The 23,234-nt window shown below is 53.2% G+C and overlaps 3 protein-coding genes across 6 annotated transcripts; 1 reads left to right on the plus strand and 2 right to left on the minus strand.

The window, feature by feature from the left end:
• Positions 1–1,223: 1,223 nt before the first annotated feature.
• On the minus strand, positions 1,224–6,400 carry Elmo3 (engulfment and cell motility 3). 2 transcript variants are annotated; one of them, XM_004661704.2, is made up of 20 exons: positions 6,176–6,400; positions 5,977–6,017; positions 5,818–5,890; positions 5,575–5,625; positions 5,192–5,361; positions 5,004–5,103; positions 4,749–4,900; positions 4,588–4,666; positions 4,440–4,490; positions 4,238–4,360; positions 4,017–4,148; positions 3,818–3,919; positions 3,619–3,727; positions 3,374–3,510; positions 3,122–3,285; positions 2,900–3,012; positions 2,694–2,798; positions 2,509–2,591; positions 2,341–2,427; positions 1,224–2,251 (listed from the first exon to the last, which is right to left on the minus strand). In XM_004661704.2, the coding sequence occupies exons 1-20, from the start codon at positions 6,251–6,253 to the stop codon at positions 2,039–2,041; spliced, it is 2,163 nt and encodes a 720-aa protein (XP_004661761.1). In that variant the 5' UTR covers positions 6,254–6,400; the 3' UTR covers positions 1,224–2,038. The 2 variants fall into 2 exon arrangements, with proteins under 2 accessions (XP_004661761.1, XP_045006173.1); XM_045150238.1 differs by having other exon boundaries at positions 5,192–5,625.
• Positions 6,401–6,639: 239 nt separating this feature from the next.
• On the minus strand, positions 6,640–13,365 carry E2f4 (E2F transcription factor 4). The gene is made up of 10 exons (XM_004661707.2): positions 13,231–13,365; positions 12,696–12,805; positions 12,393–12,554; positions 12,038–12,081; positions 11,315–11,376; positions 10,808–11,105; positions 10,154–10,366; positions 7,770–7,817; positions 7,585–7,629; positions 6,640–7,488 (listed from the first exon to the last, which is right to left on the minus strand). The coding sequence occupies exons 1-10, from the start codon at positions 13,363–13,365 to the stop codon at positions 7,373–7,375; spliced, it is 1,233 nt and encodes a 410-aa protein (XP_004661764.2). The 3' UTR covers positions 6,640–7,372.
• Positions 13,366–15,860: 2,495 nt separating this feature from the next.
• Positions 15,861–22,859, plus strand: Exoc3l1 (exocyst complex component 3 like 1). 3 transcript variants are annotated; one of them, XM_045142121.1, is made up of 14 exons: positions 15,861–16,067; positions 16,278–16,428; positions 16,956–17,131; positions 17,213–17,432; positions 18,547–19,159; positions 19,240–19,357; positions 19,475–19,600; positions 19,699–19,799; positions 20,002–20,112; positions 21,712–21,841; positions 21,954–22,076; positions 22,160–22,315; positions 22,434–22,558; positions 22,641–22,859. In XM_045142121.1, exons 2-14 carry the CDS (start codon positions 16,383–16,385, stop codon positions 22,828–22,830), a joined length of 2,235 nt encoding a protein of 744 aa, XP_044998056.1. In that variant the 5' UTR covers positions 15,861–16,067; positions 16,278–16,382; the 3' UTR covers positions 22,831–22,859. The 3 variants fall into 3 exon arrangements, with proteins under 3 accessions (XP_044998056.1, XP_004661765.2, XP_044998057.1); XM_004661708.2 differs by having other exon boundaries at positions 16,367–16,428; XM_045142122.1 differs by lacking the exons at positions 15,861–16,067; positions 16,278–16,428; positions 17,213–17,432; positions 18,547–19,159 and having other exon boundaries at positions 17,063–17,131.
• Positions 22,860–23,234: the final 375 nt, after the last annotated feature.

Genomic DNA, 23,234 nt, shown 5'->3' on the forward strand with positions numbered 1-23,234 from the left:
GAAAAAAACCAAACAACAGTCTGTTGGGCTTGCCTCAAAAAAATAAAAAATAAAACTGGGTGTAGTGGCTCATACCTTTAATCCCAGCACTCGGGAGGCAGAGGTAGGAGGATCGCAATGAGTTTGAGGTCACCCTGAGACTCCTTAGTGAATTCCAGGTCAGCCTGGGATACAGTGAGACCCTACCTCAAAAAAAACAAAATAATAAATAAATAAATAAATTCAAAGCAGTGAAAAATGGGCTGAAGGAGGGCAGAAGAGACTATGGGGATGCATAGAGACCACAGCTGGTATGGGGGTAGGGTATGTGTAGGGCCTGATGAAATACAGGAAAAGTGTTACTAACTTGGACCATGCACCAAGAACCCTGCTGGCCATAGACACTCAGGTGAAAAGGCTAAAATACATGTTTGTGCAACCTATACAGGTTAACTGAATGCTTAATCATGGTAACCCTGACCTTTAGTTCCTGGACATTATATAGGATGTGTGGTGAGTGTGTAATTGCATCCAATTTGCAGTGTGGCAAATTGCAGCATGACAACTGGTGAGATGTTTGGAGGAATGGGACTAGAGGCTAGAAGTTGAGGCTGTTGTGGCATGGGCAAGTAACTGGAGACAGAGAAGGAAGAAATGACAGTATTGGAGATTTAATTATATCCAAGATCTCTGTCTCCCCCATTTCCACCTTGAATTCAATAGCAGACAGCTTTTAAGTGTGGTGGCAAAGCTGTTAGCCCAGGCATGGAGACTCTGGGTGCTTGAGGGTCAGAAGTGTACTTTAGGGGGGAAAAGTGCTCTACAAGTACATGCTCCAAATGAAATGCCATTTCATGAGTTTTCAAGGCAAAACATTGATGGTTAGCACTGTTAAATGCAGTATTTGAGGAGACATTGGAAAGAGAAATACTGAGGGGCATGGAGAGGGAAGTCAGAGTAGCAGCAGTTTTCAGCCTGTCCTATGGGTCCCCTGGGTTGCAGAGCTCTTCTCTGCTTCATGGACTTGTGTCTGTGACCACTGTCCCCAAGCCTGATCTCTAGCTGGGTCCAACATTCCTCACCATCTCAGCCATCACCTCATCTGTAGCCCCCATCTCACCTATGATGCTAAATTAGGTTTATTTGTTTTTATTATTTTAAAATATTTTTTATTTACTTGAGAGACAGAAAGGGGCAGATAGAGAAAAAATGGGCACACTGGGGCCTCCATCCATTGCAAACAAACTCCAGACACATGTACCACCTTGAGCATCTGACTTACGTGGGTCCTAGGGAATTGAACCTGGGTCCTTTGGCTTTGCAGGCAAACACTTAACCACCAATCCATCTCTCCAGCCCCTGAATTAAGCTTAAATTAGAATGTAGGGTTTCCTGCATGGATTCCCTTTTGTTCAGATCTGCACCTTTGGAGTTGGGATCTTTCTCTTCAGCAAAAAAACAGGTTTCATCTCTCTCCCTTGATGCTTTTCACCAGAGGTCTCCAGGTCCCAAAGGACAAAGGGCAGAGCCAAGCAGGATTGAGGACTAGGATCAGACTGTCAGGAGCCTTCTGGAAGCATGGCTTCCAGACTAGACCACTATTAATGGTGCTCACGTAGGCATCCACTTGGGGAATTGCCTTCTGCCTTGCTATTTCTCTGTCAGCTGGCTGGCACTCCAACCTCTTCCTTGGCTGGTACCACAGATGACAGACCATCTCTCTCTTTAGGTCAAGCACTGAAGACTCAGCTGGAGAAGGGGAACAGTCCTTACCTGTCCCCACCTCCTCAGAACACCAGGCTCAAAAAAATAGTTGCCCCCAAGTTTGTGGTTCTGCCCCATGCCCTATCTCATTCACTGTGTTTGAAGACAAAAGAGGGTGATTGTCCCCATCTGTTAAATGCTTAGCCCATAGGTTCAGACCTGATGTAACATATTCCCCCAAGAGTCAAGCTGGCTTTTATTTCTACTGTAGCCTCTACTGGTCAGGGTGCCTGTGCTTCTCTACCCTCCTTGGTGGCTGTTGTGGTGGCAAGAACTGGCTTCTAGCCAACTTAAGTTAAGGTTCAGTGATGCTGCAGTCATAACAGAAGTTGAAGTTGGTGGGGGGTGGGGGTACAGGAGGTGGCCGCTCAGGGATAGGCACATTCTCCAGCTCCAGCAAGCGCAGCTTGGTCTCCATAGTCAGCAGCTGCTCCAGATCCAGCCGGGTCTGCTCGCTGCTCATGGGACTGCCCAGCAGGGCATTCAGCCCATCTGTCCACAGGTGAAACTGGGGATGGATGGTTCCAACTCTGTGAGGGCCTGCCCGTTTGCTCCCCACCACCCATCTGCCCAACTCAGCCTGACTCAGACACTTACATCCCGTTTGGAGGGGGCAATGAAGTTGAGGTATGCCTCCTCCTCCCCATGGTCGTAGCTGATGGAGAAAGCCAATTCATAGAGATCCTAAAATCGAACAGGAACACTGAGTAGGGACAAGCAGAGAGGGATAGATGGGAAGGAGGCCCTTTCCCCCACTGCACTCACTTTGTTCTGCTTCCCGGAACCTTTCTCCCGGACGTGAGGGCAGTCCTTGCCCATCAGGAGTGCCCTGATGTCTGCCACAGGGACTGCAGAAAGAAGACTTGGCTGACCACTGTAGCCCCTGGGTGACCCAGGGTATGGGGCATGTGAGGAGAGCAAATAGAAAAGTCCCTGCCCCTGCCCCTTACTCTGCTCAGGCAGGCTTTCGGGGGTGGGCAAGCTAGCACCTTCCTCCACATCTCCATACTGCAGCACTTTGTGGTTGGGGGACAGGCAGCAGAACCACAACTTGTCTGTGCAGAGGAAGGGGAAATGGAGTGATGACAGGGGTGGTCACCCCAGCCCAGCCATCCTCTGCATGCCTCCCCGCACCCGCCTTGCCCCACTCAGAGACCCTGGCGCCTCCGGCTGCTGATCTTTCGGAAGAGCATCCCCTCACAGAGGCGGAGCAAGCGCTGCTGGCGGATCAGGCCCATGAGCTCCGGCTTTAGCTTCTCCCTCAGCTCCCTGGATTGGGAGTGGAAGGCATTTACCACGGTGACCCAGGGCATGGCCCACAGGGCACCAGGGAAAGTGAAAGTTTGGGCTTTTTTTTTTTTTGAGCCTACTAACTCACAGTATGGGAGGGGCCAGTGTGCCTTCTTGGTGCAGCCGTTCTGTCTGCCGTAGCCGCATGACTTCCCCATAGGTGAGGGCATTCACTTTGGTTCGGAAGAGCTCCAGGGATGTGGGCTTCAGGGCCAGTGTGCGGGCCAGTTGCTCCCGGACCACTTGCATGACCTAGGATCACCCCAAGCTGTTCCGGGCCTGAGCCTGGGGCCTCTTCCCAGAGTATTCTGCTCTGCTTTGCAGCTTCCACTTCACCTACCTTGTCAAAATCCTCCTGTGTGGCCCGCATCTCCTTCCAGGTCTTGTTCAGCAGCTGGATAGCCACACAGAAGAGCTCATGGAAGCTCTGGTCTTGGCCGAAGAACATGGGTGAGAAGTCCTGGGCTGTCTCGGAGCCTGGAGCGGGGGGGCAGGAGGGGCTCAGGGAGAAAGTATGTGTAGCCCCTGGCCCTCTCTGCCCTTCCGTCCCCTGTCCCCTGACACACTGAGTCCAGCTCCACTCACAAGGTTCCCCAACACGCAGCAGCTCACACAGCAGCACTGTCAGCTGGATGCTACTTCGCGCAAAGGGACATTCATGTTTGTCCTCTCGGCTGCTGTTCTCCAACACAAACTAGGGTGGGGACAGAGAATGGCAGCGGTCTCAGCTAAGCCCTAATGAAGCTAGGCTGCTGCCACCCTCCTACTGTGCCCCATCACTAACCCGGCTATATGCACTGGGGGCATGTCTGGAAAAGTAGAGCATGTTGTCCAGGGCCAGCAGACCAGGGGGCACACGCTCTAGGTCCTGCGCTGGGTTGCTGTTCTGGGCATTGGAAGCACAGGTAGTTCAGGAGGGGCTACAGCCATGGAGCAGCCACAGCCTGGGTGGAGGCGAGTAGGGACTAGAGGTGATCACTCACGGAGAAGCCCAGCTTGCGGAACTCTCGGGCACAGAGAGAACGGCGACGGTCAGCACTCAGCCCTGTGCCTGGGGACTCCCCCTCTGACTCAAAGGCAACCTGGCGCAAGGCCTGCAGCTGCTCCCGCTGCTCCTAGGATCATTGTTGGGGAGGAACATGGAAAGATTCAAGGCCAAGCTCCAAGACACCCCTCAATCTGTGCCTCCTCACAAGACATGCACCTGGCTATAGGGGTCAAGTGGTGTCCGCATACGTGGCTCCAGCAGCCCCAGCATAAGGGCCTGTAGTACATATAAGTGATGAGCCATCTCGTCGCCCAGTGGTGTAGCGCTGTGGATAATGTTCTGGAAGACATTCCGGCTATGAGTGTGACCCACTGAGGACTGGAGAAGGGCTCCAGCTCCCTGGCCTAGTCCACGTTACCTTGTAGATGAACTGGCGAAGATTTCTCTGCCATAGGTAGTCAAGCATGTGCTATGGTGGTGGATGGGGAAGAGACTTAGATGGTCAGCCCCAGGCTACAGCACAGTACCCACCAGCTGCTGCCCCTCACCCAGCCCAGAGCACTCACCTTACGTTCAGCAGGGCTGGCCCCCTGCAGCAAGGCTGTCAGCAGGGCCATGGCCTTGGTTTGCAGCTGCTGGTTCATCCTACGGCAAGAGGAGGCAGGCTCAGCTGCACATCTGGGGTCTGACTCTGCTCCCCAATTTGTACTCTACCCTAGAGGCTTACACCTGCAAGTGCACCAGCAGCCTATCCAGTGGCACCTCACTCTTGACCAGCTGGCCTAGGGCAGGACTGCTCAAGGTTACACTCTCCAACAGCCCAAGAGCCAAGGGTTGTACAGAGGCGTCCATCAGGTTCATGTTCACATAAGACACCACCTGTAACAGTGGCAGGGGGTTGTCACTATCACACCATCCCCAAGGACCAGATCCTGGCACTGCTAAACAGCCCTCACCCACTTCCCCTGGATAGGCCACCCACCTTTCTGACAAAGGGGATGCTGAGCGTCTCCCAGGACACCACACCATGTTCCATGAGCTCCAAAAAGGCCCTCAGACCGAGGGCCAGCACTTCCCCTAGGCTACAGAGGACGTCTGGGGCTGAGCAAAACCCAGTCAGAATCCTGAAGCCCCACCATATCCCCCAGCCTACCACAGCCCTACGCTCACTCGTCCCCATCCTCAATGATGGTGCCTAGTCTCTGAAGCCCATCACGGCTGATGATCTCCTGGGCAAAGGTCATGTCAGAGGCCAGCAGGACGAGTTGTTTCAGGGCTTCACGGCGGGCTTCACGGCTTGAACTCTGCAGCCCACCCAACAGCTGCTCAGCTTCCAAGTCCTGGTTGGGGGGCGGGGGAGCAGAGAAGATGAAAAGTTGATCAAGGGTTACCATGGCACTGGAAGTGTGAGGACCTGGGTGACCACTAGGTGGGGCACTACAAGGTTGGTACTGTCCCCCACCCCACCCCAGACCTGTGGCAGAGGCCACCAGGCAGAACAGGGACCCAGTAGAGGAGAGGGCAGGAGCGGGCAGGGTCAGAAGGGGTATTACTGCGGCAGTGCAGAGGCATAGGATGCTGCCATTCTTGATTTCCGTGCGATTCTGCAGGAACAGCAAAGGGGACCGAGGTCAAGGAGAGCTGAGGAAAATGGTCAGTTGAGTCATCAGTGAGGGATTATCTGGGGGGTCAAAAAAGGAAGCTCACATTCCGGTGGGGGCAAATGAGGACTCCCTTAGGGTCAGGTGGATTAGAGGGGTCCTATGGTGGAATGGAGGAGGAGGGAGGAGACTCACATTCTCGGTGATGTATCTCCTATGCCCATCAGCAAACTGCAGGGCATAGCGCTCCGAATGAGTCAGGCTCCACCTGCGGAGCAGCCAGCTCAGGGAAGCAGGTAGGGGGCGCCTCTCCCGTCTGCCCCTCCCTCATTTTGCCTGACCCCCAGCACTCACGCGTCGCACACCTCCTTCAGCACAGTGGCCAGGGGTTTTGCCTGCAAGTGGAGCTGTCAATCAAGGGGCCGGGGTGGTGGGGAGGAACTGAGGGGGAGGGACTTGGGGGAGGGGGGAGGTGTACTGGCCCAAGGGAAAGGGAAAGACCCATAGGAGAGCAGTGGGGTCAGGTCGATGGAGACTGGACAGGAACGGTGACCTGGTCTAGCTGGATGAGCTGAGGGATGGCGTCAGGCATCTGTACAGCAATCTTCACCACGTTCCGCGGAGGCGCCATGGTCCAGCCGGCACTTCCCACGGACCGTGCCACCTCCCGTAGAGGGTCCACCTGGTTTGGGTGTACCTCTCTTCCAAAGACCCAGCTATGGTGACCTGCGCTCGCAGCCCAGGTTCCTACTCCTGGCCAGGCGCTGTCCTTCCCAAAGGAGCCGAGTTCCGGGTTAGTCCCACCGGCAGGATAGGACACCGCCTGCTCTGGCCCGCCCCACCCCTACAAAGGCGCCCTGGCCCCGCCCCACCCCAAGGTGCGGCAGGTGGAGGCAGGGAAGGCCAGCACGCGGGCAGTTTACAGCTGCCACACCTCCCATTCCAGTAAAGTGACCCACCCCGTACTGCATCAACCCAGAAGACCCAGGGAGAGGCCCCAAAGAACCAGATCAGAGATAGCCTTAGGCATGGTCTTTATTCACTTGGATGCTGTACAAATATTACAATTTCCTTTTGCTGCAAAAAGTATAAAAATAATCTTTATATAGGAATCCATTCGTTACTGTAAATCTTTCTAAATCTCTGCAAATGGCTCTAAATGAGGGGGAATAAATGAAATGAAGGGGGAGGGCTATGGGGCATCAGGAGGTTGGGCCTATCTTCCAGGACCAACCCACACAGATTCCTAGTTAGAGGCCTCAGTTCCTTCTTATTAGCACCCCCCACCACCATGGGCAGGATCTCCAGGGCTCAGGGCCCAGCAGTAGAGGAGCACAGAGAGGTCCAGTTGCCATAGGGTAAGCTGGGTGAGGAAGGAAGCTAGAGTGGTAGCTGGCAAGCGCCCAGCTCTACCCCACTCCTTCCTCCTTAGGGAAAGAGTGGCTGGCAGGAGCAGGGCAGTTGGCTGGACAAGTTGCCCTATGGGGGATGGCAGGTCTGTGCCACTCAGTGGCAGCTAAGCCTGGCTGGAGAAGGCTCCCAAAGAGGACCGGCAAACACTTTGGCTCCATGTGGAGCCTTAGCCCTTCCCGCTGCTCTGCTAGCACACTTCAAGTGCCAGTGGGAGGAGACAGGGTGGCACAGCCAGGAGTCTGATGTTCTCAAGCTGTGAGGGGTGCAGTGGGGGAGGTCACTAGTTAGCTCCCAGCCCAGACAGTCTGGGGTCCCAGCCACATAGGGCATGTTCCTGTCAGAGGTTGAGAACAGGCACATCAAAGAGATCGCAGACACCTTCACTCTCATCCAGGTTGTAGATGTAATCGTGGTCTCCGGGGGGTGGAGAAAGTCGGAGTAGGGGGGCAAACACTGCAGAGAGCACTAGGCTGAGGCCCTTGACCAAGAACCCCAACATCCACCCAACCCCCTTGCCCACAGCCAACCCCATCTTCCTGGGCCACCCACCTTCTGAGGACATCAACTCCTCCAGCAACTCTGAGCTCATACACTCTGGGAATGGACAGAAATTCACTTAGATTCTAGCTCCCACCTTTTTACCCAACAAAGCCCATGAATGCCCATCAGGAGTGGGGAACCCAGGACAACCACAGGTCCTTAGAAGAGCACTCAATGAGAGGAACACAGCCTACCTCGTGTGGGGTCAAAGATTTCTGACAGCTCCTTTGGGAGTTCCAGAACTGAAAAAGAAAGCCATGCTGAAGGGGCAGGCTGAGTTAGGTCCCTCTACAGTTTCCACCATCCTTTGATCCAATACCACCCAGCCCTGGCACCACACAGCTGAGGAAATGTAGGCCCTGCTCCAGATGTAGCTTGCTGTGTCTACTGGACTCCTCTGCTGACCTAAATTCCTCAGTGCTGAGCTCAGGTTACCAAAGGCCCACTGCAGGTGACAGGAACAGACTTTCTAACTCAGAGGCACAGGAGAACTCTCATCCCTTTTCGGGCTGGTGTTTCATCCACTCCCACCTTTGCTGAGCACCATGGTTTGGACCATGCTCAGAGACCATTCTGGGCCAGGCCACCTGGCAGGAATGGAGGAAGACATTGACAAGTGATAGTTTTACAGTGATGACCCTACCACACCTTGGGTTGAGAGGACACACATGAGAAGCAAAAGACAGTAAAGAGTCAGGCATGGTGGCACATGCCTTTAATCCCAGCACTCTTGAGAAGCAGAGGTAGAAGGATCACCATGAGTTTGAGGCCACCCTGAGACTACATAGTGAATTTCAGGTCAACCTGGGCCACAGTGAGACCCTACCTTGAAAAACAAAACAAGATAAAGGTGCCCAAAGACCAGAGTTTGATTCCCCAGTACCCACGTAAAGCCAGATGCACAAAGTGGCACATGTGTTTAGAGTTTATTTGCAGTGACGGGAGGCCCCGGCACACCCATACTCACTCTCTGTCTCTATCTCAAATAAATAAGGACTGGAGAGATGACCCAGCAGTTAAGGCACTTGCCTACAAAGCCTAATGACCTGGGTTTGATTCCCCAGTACCCATGTAAAGCCAGATGCTCAAAGTGGTGCATGCATCTGGAGTTTGTTTATAGTGGCTATGGGCCCTGGTGTGCCCAATCCTCCCCCCCAACCCACCTGCAAATAAACAGTAAATTAAGGGCTGGAGAGATTGCTCAGTGGCAAAGCCACATGCAAAGCCTAACTACCCAGGTTCAATTCCCCAGTACCCACATAAGCCAGATGCACAAAGCAGCACATGCATCTGGAATTTGTTTGCAGCAACTGGAGGCTCTGGCACACCCATTCTCTCCCTTCCTCCCTCCCTCTGTCTCTGCTTGCAAATAAATTTGAGAGAGAGGCAGATAGAGAATGGGCTTGTCAGGGCCTCCAGCCTCTGCAAATGAACTCCAGATGTGGGCTGGAGGGATGGCTTAGCAGTTAAGACATTTGCCTGCAAAGCCAAAGGACTGAGGTTCAATTCCCCAGGACCCACGTCAGACAGATGCACAATGAGCACACACACTTGGAATTCATTTGCAGTGGCTGGAGGCCCTGGCACACCCATTCTCCCCACCCCTTCTCTGTCAAATAAATAAATAAAAATATGTTTTAAAAAATGAACTCCAGACATATACGCCACCTTGTGCATCTGGCTTATGTGGTTCCTGGGGAATCAAACCTGTATTCTTTGGCTTTGCAGGCAAATGCCTTAACTACTAAACCATTTCTCCAACCCTAAAATATTCTAAAAATAAAATAAAACCGGAGCAGACCATAAGGGATGTCATATACAGGACTTCAGAACTCAGATGCATTATGTCAGGTGTGGTGGCAAATGCCTTTAATTCAGGAGGCAGAGGTAAGAGGATCACCCAGAGTTTGAGGCCACCCTGAGACTATATAGTGAATTCCAGGTCAGCCTGGGCTAGAGTGAGACCTTATCTCAAAAAAACAAAATAAAATAAAAAGATCTAGACTAAGTGAAGGCTGGGGACCCATCACCCAATTCCCTGTGATCAGTCCCCTTCCCCAGGTGTGGAATGGAAAGCACCAATGTTTAAGGAAGTATCAAGGAGAGGATGGAGAAGCCAGTGAAGTAGAAGAGCCAAGAGCTGACATGATTAAAGACAAGGAAAGAGCATCAGCAGGGAACAAGGAACCACAGCCAAGCCCCCCTGGAAGCCTGCTGGGCTTGGCACTGCATCAAGAGAAGCAGAGCTGCAGCACTGGGGGAGGTGATTAGAAGACCAACACACGAGTGCAGCAGAAATTACTTTTTCAAGGGATCCAGAAACAAGGAAGGCAAGATAGGTGCACGGAGGAGCAAAATGTTGATTAGTGAGGCTCACTGGTGCCCCAAGGGATTGAGCAAGAGCCACGAAGCCCTAAGGGACAAGAGGCACCAGCACTAATCATGGAGACCAGGTATCCTACCCTGGCTGAGAGAGCAGGAGTTAGCAAGGGAGTCAGGTTCCAGCTCCAATTATGTGTCCAGTGTAGGATGGGGCTGAGGCTGGACTTTTCCTGCTGTGCCTCCAGCAGATACTCACCGCCCGTGGGGTCAGCCTTGATAGGCTCAAAGGAGGTAGAAGGATTGGGTCCAGATGAACTGCTGCTGCTGCTACTGCTGCTGCTGCTACTGCTGTTGCTGCTGTCTAACAGGGCAGAAGACTGTAGCGGCCGGGTGTCCAGTGCTGTCAGGCTCAGCGGGAGTGAGCTGAGCTCACCACTGTCCTTGCTTTCGGTTCCAGGGCCACTACTCACTGCAAATACATCCCCTAACCCAATCACACAGGGACAGGAAGTGGGTCCTAGAACTTAACTGGGTTAGATCCCATGAGCAGGATGGCCACTGTATTCATACCCAGACCCAGAAGGAACTAGGCAATGCCAGTCGCCCAAAAAAGGCAACCTGGAAACAAGTCACTGAAGGCAGAGCACAAGGCTGCAAGAGGAAAATTCATGGACAACATGGGTCCAAGAGGGACTGCTCGGGCACACAAGCCACTAGCACTACTAATGTCCTTCACACAGCCCAAGACTTCCTTATTCAAAAGAATATTCACTACAACACCAAGTGAGGCTAGGTTAAAAGGTCAACCCTGACAGCTTCAGATTCCAGTTTGGAGCATAGTACTCACTAACGTAGGTATTTCCTTGTGGACCCAGAAGACAACCTATCACAGCTTCCCACAGTGCCTTACCTGCAATCTCAGCTGCTGGGCTGGCCACCCCTAGGACTTCAGTGTTGCCAGGAATGGGGGTAGGGGTGGTTAGCTGAGGACTGCTTGGACGGGAGGCTTCTTGGGGCTGGGCTAATGTGAGCTTGGGCAGGGGTGGAGGGGTAGAAACAGCAGGTGGACTCTGGAGCAGATCCTCAGGGGGCGGGACAGGCACAGCCACAGGTGGCGAACTCCAAGCCTCCTTGTTCACCAGCAGCACCTCAATGGGGCCACTCACACTCTTCAGGTGAATCTGGTATTTCTTCTGCCCATTGAGACCCTGGAAGTGAATGGGAGCAAACGGAATACAGGTAGAACTTCAAGCAGATACAGCTCCTAGGGCCAGTGTCCTCTCCCACCCAGGCTGGCCATCCTCCTAGATAACCCCAAACCCCAGGCCTCCCCCCACCTGCCCCACCCAGAACTTATCAGGCTCCACAGCCAGCACCCGCCCTCAGTCGATACCGCCTTTATGGGCTGAGCACCCACCTCTGGGATGGGCACCTCTAGGCTGGTGCCCGATGGGGCCCGGATGGCCAGGAGGGTGTCTCCTAGAATGACAAGGAGAATGGGTCAGGGCCCATGAGCTCAATCTGGGCTAGGAATGGAGATGCCTGCTTCCTGGAGCAAAGCAAGACACAGACTCTAAGAGAATAGATAATAAGTCTCCCCCATCCCCACAGCAACCAAGAAATCTGGGTTCAAAGACATTTGTGAAGATGAACTTCACTGAAGATTGTTGGAGGGTACCTCACTTCTCAAATGATGATGCTGATACCAAAAAGCAGCTGTTTTGACCAAGGGCTAGCTTAGGGGATACGAGAGAAAATAGGAACAGCTGTGGTACCTGCAATGCAACTGAACTCAATACAGATTGGAAGGAGGTAGTGCAAACCCCCCCCCCCGGCATAGAAACATGTGAGTTTGTGCACACAATCATAATTATTTTCTTGGGTGCTTCTGCCATGCCTAAAAAGCTAACCCACAGAACAATGCTGATGGGGACAAAACCAGGAATCCACCCCAGAACACAGCATCTTCTTCAGTCTAGTTGGTCACCAAAGAGTCCTTAAAATTGAGGCCTTATCCCTGCCTAGTTTTTCTTTAAGCAGTCCCCTATAACCTTCCTAAGAGATAGAACTAACTCTGGGAATTGAGCCTGATGAGTTTAGCCCAATCCCAACTGTCTCCCCCTACCCAGGCTCTGCTCACCAGCAAAGCATCTGCAGATGTCCTCATGAGTCACATAGGCCAAGGTGTGAAGATTAAGGAGAACAGCTGATGTTTGTCCTACCGTACCAGATGGCAGACTCCAGAGAACACCCACAATTTTAGCAGAGGTCTGATACACAAGCCCTTACAGAAAGTTTTTGGATCTGGGGTCCAAGTTGGAAGGGATCACAAGCTAGGACTGGAAAAAGAGGGGCTTTGAAAAGGGAACCGACTGCAAGTTGCAGGACAATTCTCCCAAGAGGGGCAGGGCCCAGGGCTCCATAGAGCAAACCCAGCCGGATCATCAGGCCCCTTGCCGCCCCCCCCCCCCAAGGAGGGACCACCAGGAGGATATCAGCTGTTCTGCACGTCCTCTGTGACATTCCGGATGCTCTGCTGCACCCACACCTTGTGCTGATCAAGTTCTTGTTCCCGCTGCTGTAGCTCCTCGATCTCTGCCTTGAGCTCAATCAGCTTGTCAGCAATCTCCCGGGTATTGCAGCCTGGGCCCACACCCCTGAGCCAGGGCAAAGATGATGAGAGGAGGAATTGTCAGGAACTCCGACCCAGGCCTCTCTCCTGCACCCATAATCCCACAGACCCTGACACTTCTGGGTAGGAGACCCTACTGCCCTTCAAGTCATTCATTCCCACTCACTTCCACTGGATGCTGTTCTTGGATTTTTTCTCGATCAGACCAATACCTTCCAACACGTTGGTAATGTCGTAAATCCGCCGTTTCTGGCGCACAGCTAAGGTGTCAGCTGCCTGGCAGAAAGAACAGAGTGGAGAATGCTCGTCCCCAGTCTTATGCATAAAACCCTATTATCTGGAGACTTGATCTGGGGTGGTCTGGGAAGGGGGTCCCAGCCCTGGAGTTCCTTCCAGGCACTCCAGCAGTGGGGTGGGAAGAGACCTGGCCCAGTCGTGATCTGATGTTCGGTTGCTCTTTTCCCCCAGGCCAGCCACGAAGGGCCACGAGGGCCAGCACCTGCAGCGCCGAGCCTGACACATAGCTGACGCTCAATGGCCTCGGCCGAATGAATGAAAGAGGCCCGGGCCTCTCTTCTGTGAGAAAGCACACGGTTGGCGGCCAGCCTTCCAAGCACTCAATGGGGCCGCCCTGGCGGTTCCCGCTACCAGCCCCGGCCTGGTCCTCATCCTCCCTGTCGTCCCCCCAACCCGGGCCGCACCAGCTTGAGGTCAAGCACACCGTCCTTGGCCTCCTGCAGGAGCGACACGAACTTGGTAGTGAGAAGTCCTAGGCTCTTCTCGTGCCGACTTGGGGTTCCCGGGGGCGGCGGCGCCTGTGGCCCGGCCTCCGCCATCGCGCCCGCCCGCCCGCCGCCTCCCCTCAGCCAGGCCAGGCCAGGCCGGCTCCACCGCCACTTCCGCTTCCGCTCCTGGCTGCCGGGCCGCCGGAGCCGTCGCAAGTCCTTCCGCTTCCGCTCCGCGTCCTCTCAGGGAGCCTGACTCAATTCCTATCCGCAGACACGGACGTAAAACTTGGGGGAACATGAGAAAATGTACAATTGCCAAAGAAAACGAAAACAAATACTGGATTGCTGAAAGACCCAAATTGTACAAGGATTGGAGATCATTGAACATGAGCAGTGCTGACAGTAGAAAAGAGAGAACCACTGGAATCTTCCTTGCAACTTGCCCCTCAGACGCTAACGGCACTAGCCACCATCTAGGGAAGGGAGACCAAGACCTCCTGATAAAAGCCCAGCCTGCTGCCCTAAACCTCCTAAAGGCTGACCACTGTCTCAGGGTCATTCGCGTTACTTCTGTCCCTTATTTCTTGCCAAACCAGCAAGTACTAACTACACCTCGCTTGCTCACTTTCCATCACTACTATCCTTCCCTAATCTCAGCATCAGCTTTCTCTGCCTTTCGCAGTACAGTTCATAGAGGCCAGGGGTCTCTTTTACAACCACTTTTCAGCCAAACCAAAGGTGACCTATGTGTGAATATAAAACCTGAGAGCAGTTTCTGGAATACGGGGGAAGGATTATGTGTTTGTCAGTGTCTTTTCTTTGTGTGTGTGTGTGTGGGGGGGGGGGTTCGAGGTAGGGTCTCACTCTAGGCCAGGCTGACCTGGAATTCACTATGCAACTTCAGGGTGGCCTCGAACACATGGTGATCCTCCTACCTCTGCCTCCCTAGTGCTGGGATTAAAGGCGTGCACCACCACGCCCGGTGTCAGTGTCATTTAAAAAAATATATTTTTATGTATTTATTTGGAAGCAGAGAGAGATAGAAGAGAGACAGAGAGAATGGGTGCTCCAGGGACTCCAGCCACTGCAAACAAACTCCTGGTGCATGGACCACTATGCATCTGGCTTTACGTGGGCACTGAAGATCAAACATGGGTCATTAGGCTTTGTAAGGCAAGCACCTTAACTGCTGAGCCATCTCTCCAGCCCCCACCCCTTCCCCTTTTTCTGAGGTAGGGTCTTGTTTTAGCCCAGGCTGACCTAGAATTCACTATGTAGTCTCAGGATGGCCTCAATCCTCCTACCTCTGCCTCCAAGTGCTGGGATTAAAGGTGTGTGCCACCATGCCCCGCATCTATTTTTTTTAATTTTGAGGCAGGGTCCCACTCTAGCCCAGGCTAACCTGGAACTCACTCTATAGCTCAGGCTAATCTCAAATTCACAGCAATCCTCCTAGCTCTCCTTTCTGAGTGGTGGGACTATGGCCATTCACCACCACATCAGGATTTAGTGTCATTTTATTTTTAACATTGCTATTTTATTATTATTATCACTTATTTTAGGTCAGGTCCTTTAGGAAATAGTTTTTGTTTGTTTTTTGTTTTTGAGATAGTGCCTTACTCTAGGCCAGGCTGACCTGGAATTCACTATGTAGTGTCAGGCTGGCCTCCAGCTCACAATGATCCTCCTACCTCAGCCTCCCAACTTCTGGGATTAAAGGCAGGTGCCGCCACTCTGGGCAGAAATGGTTTTTTGAGACATGAATTTGCTTACAGCAAGTCTACTAAGAATCCACATTTCTAGGGAATAAGACAAGCAGAATTGAAATCATTATAATAGGAGCCTCAGCCTATGCCATTACCTCTAAAATTGGGATATCCTTTCTGAAGTGTTCATATTCAGCAAGGTTACCAGGGCTTTGTAACCCAATAGTGATCCAGCTGTAAGACCTCAGTAGCCTACACTCCTGGTAGCTGGGGAAGGAGGGTCCCTGTCCTGCAGAGTGGATTTGGGTTTGCTACATTATTATCACCCTATAGTCCTCCATGGCTCCCTGTCATGGTCAGGACCAATACTCCCTGCCATTACCAACCACATCTCCTTTTCACAGCAGGTCATATCTCTTCTACAGAGTAACACACTTTCTTTTGGAGAGGCCCATCAACAGATTTCATATATTGCCAGGCATGGTGGCACAAGCCTTTAATTCCAGCACTCAGGAGGCTGAGATAGGAGGACTGCTGTGAGTTCAAGGCCACCCTGAGAGTATATAGTGAATTCCAGGTCAGCCTGGGCTAGAGCGAGATCCTACTTTGAAAAACAAACAAACAAGCAAAAACAACAACAAAATTTCTGACCTTGTGTTGTTTGTACCCATATCAGCACACTTCACCCTTCATACCAGCTTCAGGCTAAGTGGGCTTCATGCCTAAGAGGTCCTAAGTGGGGCTAGTCATGACTTGATGAACACAGGCAGTACACGCCTGCCCCCACCACTCCGGAAGTGGCGCCCAGCCCTCCCCACCTCAATACAAATGCTTTTTCCTGTTGGGAATAAAATGCCAGAGACTCAACTTCCTTCCTTTCTCCCTTGGAAAGGGACAGACCTTGGGAAGAAGGGGCTTCTCGACTGTGAAGTAGGAGAGAGGCTTCCTTGGGGAGAGGAATTTGGTTGCTGCTGCCAAAGCAGATGGATTCACCCAGGTCCAGTGAGCAGTGAGGGTGTGTCCAGCTCTGCTAGAGGGAGAGGGCCATTCGGAAGGCCAAGGCTGTTTGCATAGGAGGGAGAACTACGCTCGAGGTCAGGTCTGGTAAGTTTGTACCAAACTGTCCTGGACAGTTCAGAATAGAAACGAGGTCTTGCAGATAGTGAGACTTGTTTCCACGCTGCTCACTTGGCATCTGTAGGGGCACAACGCAGAGCCCTAGAAGACTGAGGACCTCCCTGGGGCCTTTCCTCCACCATACCTGCCTCCCTCTTCCTGAGGGAGCTGGGCAAGAACTTCCCTCCTCTTTCTCAGAGGTCCAAGACACAGGCAACAGCCCAGAGGAACCTCCACTCTGCCTGCTCAACCACCTGTCCTTGCCCTGACTCCCACCCCATCTCCAGATCTTCCAGGCCTGCCATGGACTCAGCAGCCAAGGACGAAATGCACCCCACACTTCTCCCAGGTTTGACCCTTGCTGGGCTGGGCCAGGGGAGGAACGATGGCAAGAAAGATGGGAATGGCCGGGCATGGTGACACATGCCTTTAATCCCAGCACTTGGGAGGCAGAGGTAGAAAGATCATTGTGAGTTTGAGAACAGCCTAGCTTGGGCTAGAGGGAGACCCTACCTTAAAAAAAGTGGAGGACTGGAGAGATGGCTTAGTTGTTAAGGGGCTTGTCTGTGAAGCCTAAGGACCCAGGTTCATTTCTCCAGGTCCCACATAAGACAGATGCATAAGTTGACGTATGTATCTGGAGTCCATTTGCAGTGACTAGAGGCCCTGAAGCTCTCTCTCTCTCTCTTAAATAAATAAATTAATTAATTAATAATTTTAAAAGGATGGGAATGGTGGCGTTGGGTCTTCCCTGCCAGGTCTGGCTGGAGGTCTATAGGTTAGTGAAGAACAAACTGTCTTGGGGATGGGCTGACTCACTAGAAGGGGGGCAGGTTCACCAGCCACAGGCCTTTCCTGACTGACACAGCTGTCTAGGCTCTTCCTGCCCAGGACCTGAGTGGCCAGAGCAGGAGAAGGCTGAGCAGCTGGCTCGGGGTGCAGCACTGAAGTGGGCTTCAGGCATCTTCTACCGGCCAGAACAGCTGGCCAGGCTGGGCCAGTACCGTAGCCGGGAAGTGCAGCGTACCTGCTCCCTGGAGGCGCGCATCAAGGTAAGCGTGGGACAGCAGAGCAGCACTGTTGGGGATGGGCTGTAGGCCTTCCCAGGCCTGACTGGCTACCTTTCTCCATAGTCAGTGGTGCAGTCATACCTTGAAGGTGTGCAGACTGGTGTATGGCAACTGGCCCGGGCCCTTGAGGCTGTGCAGGGAACCCGTGAGGCTCTGAGTCAGGCCCATGATTTGCTTCAGGAATTGGCTCAGGCCTCACAGACCCTCGAGCCCCTGCGGGAACAAGTTGTCCAGCACAAGCAACTGCAGGCTCTGTCTCGGTTGCTGCCCAAGCTACAGGAAGGTGAGTGTAGAGGGACCCTAGGCCTCAGCTTCTAATGGTCAGTCTAAAAACACCCATACTAATCAAGGGTCTGGGACTCTAGGTAGGGGATTTCAAAGAGAGATGATGCACCAGGGACATCCCAGAGAATAAAATGCCCATGCTAGGCTGGAAAGATTGCTTAGTGGTTAAGGCACTTGCCTGCCAAGCCTAAGGACCCAGGTTCAATTCCCCAGGACCCACATAACCAGATGCACAAAATGGCACATGTGTCTGGAGTTCGTTTGCAGTGGCTAGAGATGCTGGTGAATGATCTCTCTCTCTAATAAATAAATAAATAAAATAAAAACACCCATACTAATCAAGGTCTAGGGCCTACCTAGGGTGTTACAAAGAGAGATACCAGGGACATCTCAGAGAATAATGCAAGCTTCAAAGTGCATATGAAACAGGCTGCAAAGTCAACTCATCTTGTAGTTCTCAGGCACAAACAAACAGGGCATGGGGTGGCACACATTTTTAGTCCCAGCACTAGAGAGGTAGAAATTGGAGGATTGCTATAAGTTCGAGGCTGCCCTGAAACCACATAGTGAATTGCAGGTCAGCCTGAGCTAGAGCAAGACCCTACCCTGAAAAACAACAAACAAACAAAAACCAAAAACAACCGAGCTGAGACATTCTCATCATGTGGCTTTGGCTACTGTGGTGTTAATATATTGAAGGTGCTAGGGATGTGGCTCAGTGGCAGAACACATGCTTAGTAGGTACAGGGCCTTGAGTTCAATACCCAGAACCAAATGTGTGTGTGTGTGCACATGCATACACACACACACACACACACACACACACACACACACGCACACGCATGATGCAAATATCCCCTAACAATAGCCACTAGCATGCCCTTCCCTATTCCTCCTGTTTTCTCTCTAGCACCCTTGATTTTCTGATGTTCCATTGACCCAAGGGTTGACTTCCCCTAAGTCTTGGCCTGGATCCTTCTGTATTGGTTAATGCCCTACTGTACTGAATATTTTATGCATCATTCCAGTCTGAGGATGACCTCAGTATCTCTTGCTGTGCTTACAGCACAGTTGGGATGTCTGACTCAAGGATGTCTCCTTTTCTCCTTTAGTGCCAGCTGCAGTAGCCCACACACAGACCCTGATTGATGCCCAACAGCTCTTGGAGGCATATGTGAGCCTGCGGGAGCTGGAACAGCTACAAGAGGAGACATGGAAACCCCTGGGAGGGAAGGAGTTGCCAGTCTTCCAGGGGCTAGGCCTTCTGGCTGAGGCATTGGGTCAGGCTGTGGAGGCAGCTGCAGGGGCCGCAGGGCAGCTGGCACGTGAGGATCCAGCCCTACTGGTGGCTGCTGTTCGTGTGGCAGAGGTGGAGTCCAAGCGTACTACTGGCCTAGGGCAGGCACCTCGAGACTGGCGACAGCGATGCATACGGGCACTGCAGGCAGGCCTGGAGCAGGTCCACTTCGCACCAGCTGTGCTGCCTGAGCCAGGAGCCCTGGCAGGGTGGCTGGAGGCTCTGCAGGTAGCCTTGCCTGCTGAGTTGGCCACAGCTGAGGCACTGGTAGCACCATGCTGCCCACCACACTACAATGTGGTCCAGCTATGGGCCCACACCCTGCACAGTGGCTTGCGCCGCAGTGTGCAGCAACTCCTCGCTAGGCCTAAGCTGGAAGCTGCTGATGCCTTCGCTTTGCTGCACTGGGCGCTGCATGTGTACATGGGGTTAGTGTCCTTGAGGATGTGGGGGGGGGGAGGAATTAGAGGCCAGGGTCTCAGTATGACACCCTTCCATCAACCTCTAGGCAAGAAATGATGGGGAACCTGGAACTGGGGCCTGAGGCTGATGTGTCCCAACTAGAGCCCCTCTTGACCTTGGAGAACATTGAGCAGTTGGAGGCAACATTTGTGGCCCAAGTTCAGGTGAATAGTTAGGGCACACAACAGAGGTATGCCTCTGGCTTTAGAATGGAATGCCTACCTGTCTCTGGCAGGGTCAGTGCCCTGCTATATCCTACTGTTCTCATCCTTTATCCCAAGGCAACTGTGTCCCAGTGGCTGCAAAAGGCACTGGATGGGGAAGTAGCTGAGTGGAGCCGGGAGCAGGCACCTAACACAGACCCATCTGGCTTCTACCACTCACCAATGCCAGCTATCGTACTGCAGGTGGGTTGGAAATATCTAGGGAAACAGACACCTCCCATAGGGAAGAGGAAGGGGGGAGGGCTAGGGACTTTCTGATGGCTGTTCGTCCTTGTCTGTAGATCCTTGCTGAGAACATTCGTGTGACCAGCCTGGTCAATGAGTCACTGCAGCAGCGGGTGCATGGCATGGCTCTGTCAGAACTGGGAGTATTTCTGAGGAGGTCTGTCAAGAAAGAACCCATTCACAATCCCTAGCCTTGTTCCTGGGCACCCCAAAGGGTTTCTGGATGAATAGGACATGCCCCGGGGGTGGGGGAAGGTTCCTTCAAACAAGGACTTAGAAGTGGGGCAAGAGTGGTGGGACTGGGGTTATGAGGGTGCCAGGGAAGCAGCAAGTCCAGGAACTACTTCTTCTCACCGCAGCTTCAGCGATGCTCTAATCCGATTCTCCCGAAACCATCTCAAGGGAGAAACACTGGCTCCTCACTATGTGCCCTACCTATTGGCTGCCTTAAACCACCAATCAGCACTGAGGTACCAAATAATCCTAAGGAAGATAACTTTCACTAACCCCCTTTTTTCTAAATATATTTTATATTTTATTTATTTATTTGAGAGAGAGAGGGAATGGGCATGCCAGGTGCTCCAGCCACTGCAAATGCCAGATGCTTGTGCCCCTTGTTCATCTAGCTTATGTGGGTCCTGGGGAGTCAAACTTGGGTCCTTTAGGATTGGAGGCAAATGCCTTAACCTCTAAACCATCTCTCCAGCTCCCCCTTTTGAGTTCCTACAGTATATGAAACCCACTCCTATAAGACCCACAAAGCTGGGGTTCCAATCTTTTTTTTTTCTTTTGAGGTAAGGCCAAAAGACTGGCCTTTTTTATGGGCGGGGTGGGGGGAGAGAGAGAGAGAGATAAATGGCACACTGGAGCCTCCAGCCACTGTAATCGAACTCTACACGTGTTCCACCTTGTGCGCATGTGTGACCTTGCACATGCGTCACCTTGTATGTCTGGCTTACGTGGGATCTGGGAAGTTGAACATGGGTCCTTAGGCTTCACAGACAAGTGCCTTAACCACTAAGCCATCTCTCCAGCCCCAACCTTATTTTTTTCTTTTGAGGTAGGGTCTTACTCTAGCCCAGGCTGACTTGGAATTCTCTATGTAGTCTCAGGTTGGACTACAACTAGTGGCAATCTTCCTGCCTCAGCCTCTTCAGTGCTGGGATTAAAGGCAGCACCACTATGCCCAGCAGAAAGAGAGGGAGAGAATGAGAACAACAAGGCCTCTAGCCACTGCAAATGAACTCCAGATACATGCACCATTTTGTGTGTCTGGCTTTACATGGGTAGTGGGGGAATTGAACTCGGGTTGTTGGGCTTTACTTGCAAGCACCTTAACCACTGAACCATCTCTCCTGCCCTCCAATCCTATTTCTGCTAATTACCAGTTGGATGATCTTGGCCAAGTTGCCTGAATATTACTTTTCTCATTAGTATAGAAATAGAAGAGTATGACAATCACTTGTGATGATGGATGTGAAGTCTCTACCACCATGCCTGACACACAAGTGCCAAGTATTCAGCCTTTCAGTAAATATTTATTGAGGTTCTACACTGTCAGATATCTGAGATTACAGCTGTGAACAAAACAAGAAAAATTCCTTTTGTTTTCGAGACAAGGTTTCACTCTGTAGCCGACTGCGAACACAGCATTCATCATTTAATAGGCTGGCCTACAACTACTGACAATCCTCCTGCCTCAGCCTCCTGAGTGCTAGAATTACAGGTGTGAACCATCAGGGCCAAATATCTTCTTGGGTGCAAGCTAATGATTTTCACTCCCTTTTAAACTGAGATTAGCCCTCTTCTCAAAAGGATGAGGAAACAGAAATAGAAAGAGTGACTTGCTCAAGGTTACATTAGAGGCGAATTAGAGACAAATGCCACTGGAGTAAGCATTGCTCTTCCTTGCCTTCTTGGGTACTTGAGACTTTTTTAGAAGTGCACAGCCACCCTCCCGCCACACACTTGTACCACAAGGTGGCGCTAGAGTCGCTGACACTCCCCCCCCCCCCCCAAGGGCCATGTGGGCCTTGGCCTTGGTCCTGAACTAATTTTGGTCCGTCCAGCTCCTCAGTATCTGTTCTGCAGCCCGACGGTGTAGCTTCAGGGGCCTTGGCTCCGGTAGAAGCCGCGCTGGACGAATTACAGAGGAGGATCTGTCGTCTGGTGTTGGAAGCCCTGCAGATGGAGCTCCAAGTGAGTTTTCCATTCCGTCGAGATGGGGGTTGGGAAGTGAAAATACGGTCCATATACTGCAGCTGCTGGATTTGGATCATTTAATTTCTCCAGTCCCCTCTCTTTCCCACAGCCCCTGTTCGCAGCTCTGCCCTCGCGCCGGTGGCTGTCGAGCTCCGAGTTGCTGGGTGGAGTGTGTGAGCAGACGTCACGCTTCTGCCGGGACTTCTGGCGCGTGAGGAAGCCCGCGGCTCAGGTGGAGAGGGTAGACGACGGCCGGGGAGGGGACAGTGCAGACGGGAAAGGCGCTCTGGACTCACACCATTACCTTCCTTGCAGCTGCTTCTGGCCGAGACGGAGCGCACCGTGGTGGTGCAGTACCTGCGCTCGCTGATGCTCGGCCGCCTGGTGTGCCGCGGTGCCGACGAGCGGACCCAGGCGGCCGTGCGCCTAGGGCACGATGCCGCCCAACTGAAGGACCTTTTCCTTGGTTTGGTGAGGGTTCACTGGGCGGGCAGACACGGGGTGTGTGTGTGTGTGGGGGGGGTAGTCTTGGCAGTTGTGTGGGAGCCAAAGGGTCCCGATTGAAAAACCCTTACCCCAACGTGCCCAGGGCCTGGAGGAGAGCGCTCACTGCGCGCCCGTGCTGCTGGCGCTGGGGGGACTGCTCAACCTCCACGACCCCACGCTGCTCAGCCTCGAAGTGGCAGGCCTGCGGCAACAATTTCCGGACGTGAGGTGCGGGGCGGGGGAAGGGAGGAGGAGGAGCTCAAGAGGAGGAGAAACGCAGGCCTGATGGCCGTGGGTGGGGTTCCCGCAGCGAGGATCATGTGTCCGCCCTCCTGGACCTGCGCGGGGACGTGTCCCGAGAGCAGCGCCAGGCCGCTCTCAACTCGCTGCAGGCCGGCCCACCGCCCTCGCCGTCCACGGGTCGCCGCGCGCTCTTCAGCCTGGTACCGGCGCCGGCGCCTGCGCTCTCCTCCTGCCTCGCCTCGGGACCCTGCTCCTGATGCCCGTCTGCCCGCGTAATAAAGACGCGTCCTCCGTAGGCCTGAATGTCTGTGTGTTGCTATAGGGTGGGGGGTGGTCCATGCACGGTGACCCGCCTAAGGCATCCTGGACTTCGGGCAGCATCCCGCCAGCCCAGACATCTGCCCTCTACGTGAGCTGCGTCCTGCAGAACGTAGGCTCCCGCGGGACGCTCAGATCACGCCCCCGAGCCTCCACGTGGGTCCGACGAGGAGGGGCTACTCCGCCGCCTTGACAGCGTCGGGCGAAATCGCTCCAGCGGCGGAGAGACTGGCGGGGAGGGGCGGTCTAGGACGCCACCCCGCCCGGGGGAGCGGCGAGGCGGCGGGCACCGCCCTCTCGGCCCTGCACGGCTCCGCCCACAATGGGCTTAGAAGGCAGCCGC

The sequence above is a fragment of the Jaculus jaculus genome, chromosome 1, assembly GCF_020740685.1.
Source record: "Jaculus jaculus isolate mJacJac1 chromosome 1, mJacJac1.mat.Y.cur, whole genome shotgun sequence".
NCBI classification, from domain to species: Eukaryota; Metazoa; Chordata; class Mammalia; order Rodentia; family Dipodidae; genus Jaculus; species Jaculus jaculus.

Coding starts and splice junctions, on each gene's coding strand:
- E2f4 (XM_004661707.2), bottom strand. CDS start 13,365: ATGGCGGAGGCCGGGCCACAGGCGCCGCCGCCCCCGGGAACCCCAAGT. Junction 12,806..13,230: donor GTGTGCTTGACCTCAAGCTG/GTGCGGCCCGGG, acceptor TCTTTCTGCCAG/GCAGCTGACACCTTAGCTGT. Junction 12,555..12,695: donor AAGAACAGCATCCAGTGGAA/GTGAGTGGGAAT, acceptor GCCCTGGCTCAG/GGGTGTGGGCCCAGGCTGCA.
- Elmo3 (XM_045150238.1), bottom strand. CDS start 6,253: ATGGCGCCTCCGCGGAACGTGGTGAAGATTGCTGTACAGATGCCTGAC. Junction 4,667..4,748: donor CTGCTGGTGCACTTGCAGGT/GTAAGCCTCTAG, acceptor CTCTTGCCGTAG/GATGAACCAGCAGCTGCAAA. Junction 3,511..3,618: donor GCTGCGTGTTGGGGAACCTT/GTGAGTGGAGCT, acceptor CCCCCGCTCCAG/GCTCCGAGACAGCCCAGGAC.
- Exoc3l1 (XM_045142121.1), top strand. CDS start 16,383: ATGGACTCAGCAGCCAAGGACGAAATGCACCCCACACTTCTCCCAG. Junction 19,358..19,474: donor CATTTGTGGCCCAAGTTCAG/GTGAATAGTTAG, acceptor CTTTATCCCAAG/GCAACTGTGTCCCAGTGGCT. Junction 22,559..22,640: donor CAACAATTTCCGGACGTGAG/GTGCGGGGCGGG, acceptor GGGTTCCCGCAG/CGAGGATCATGTGTCCGCCC.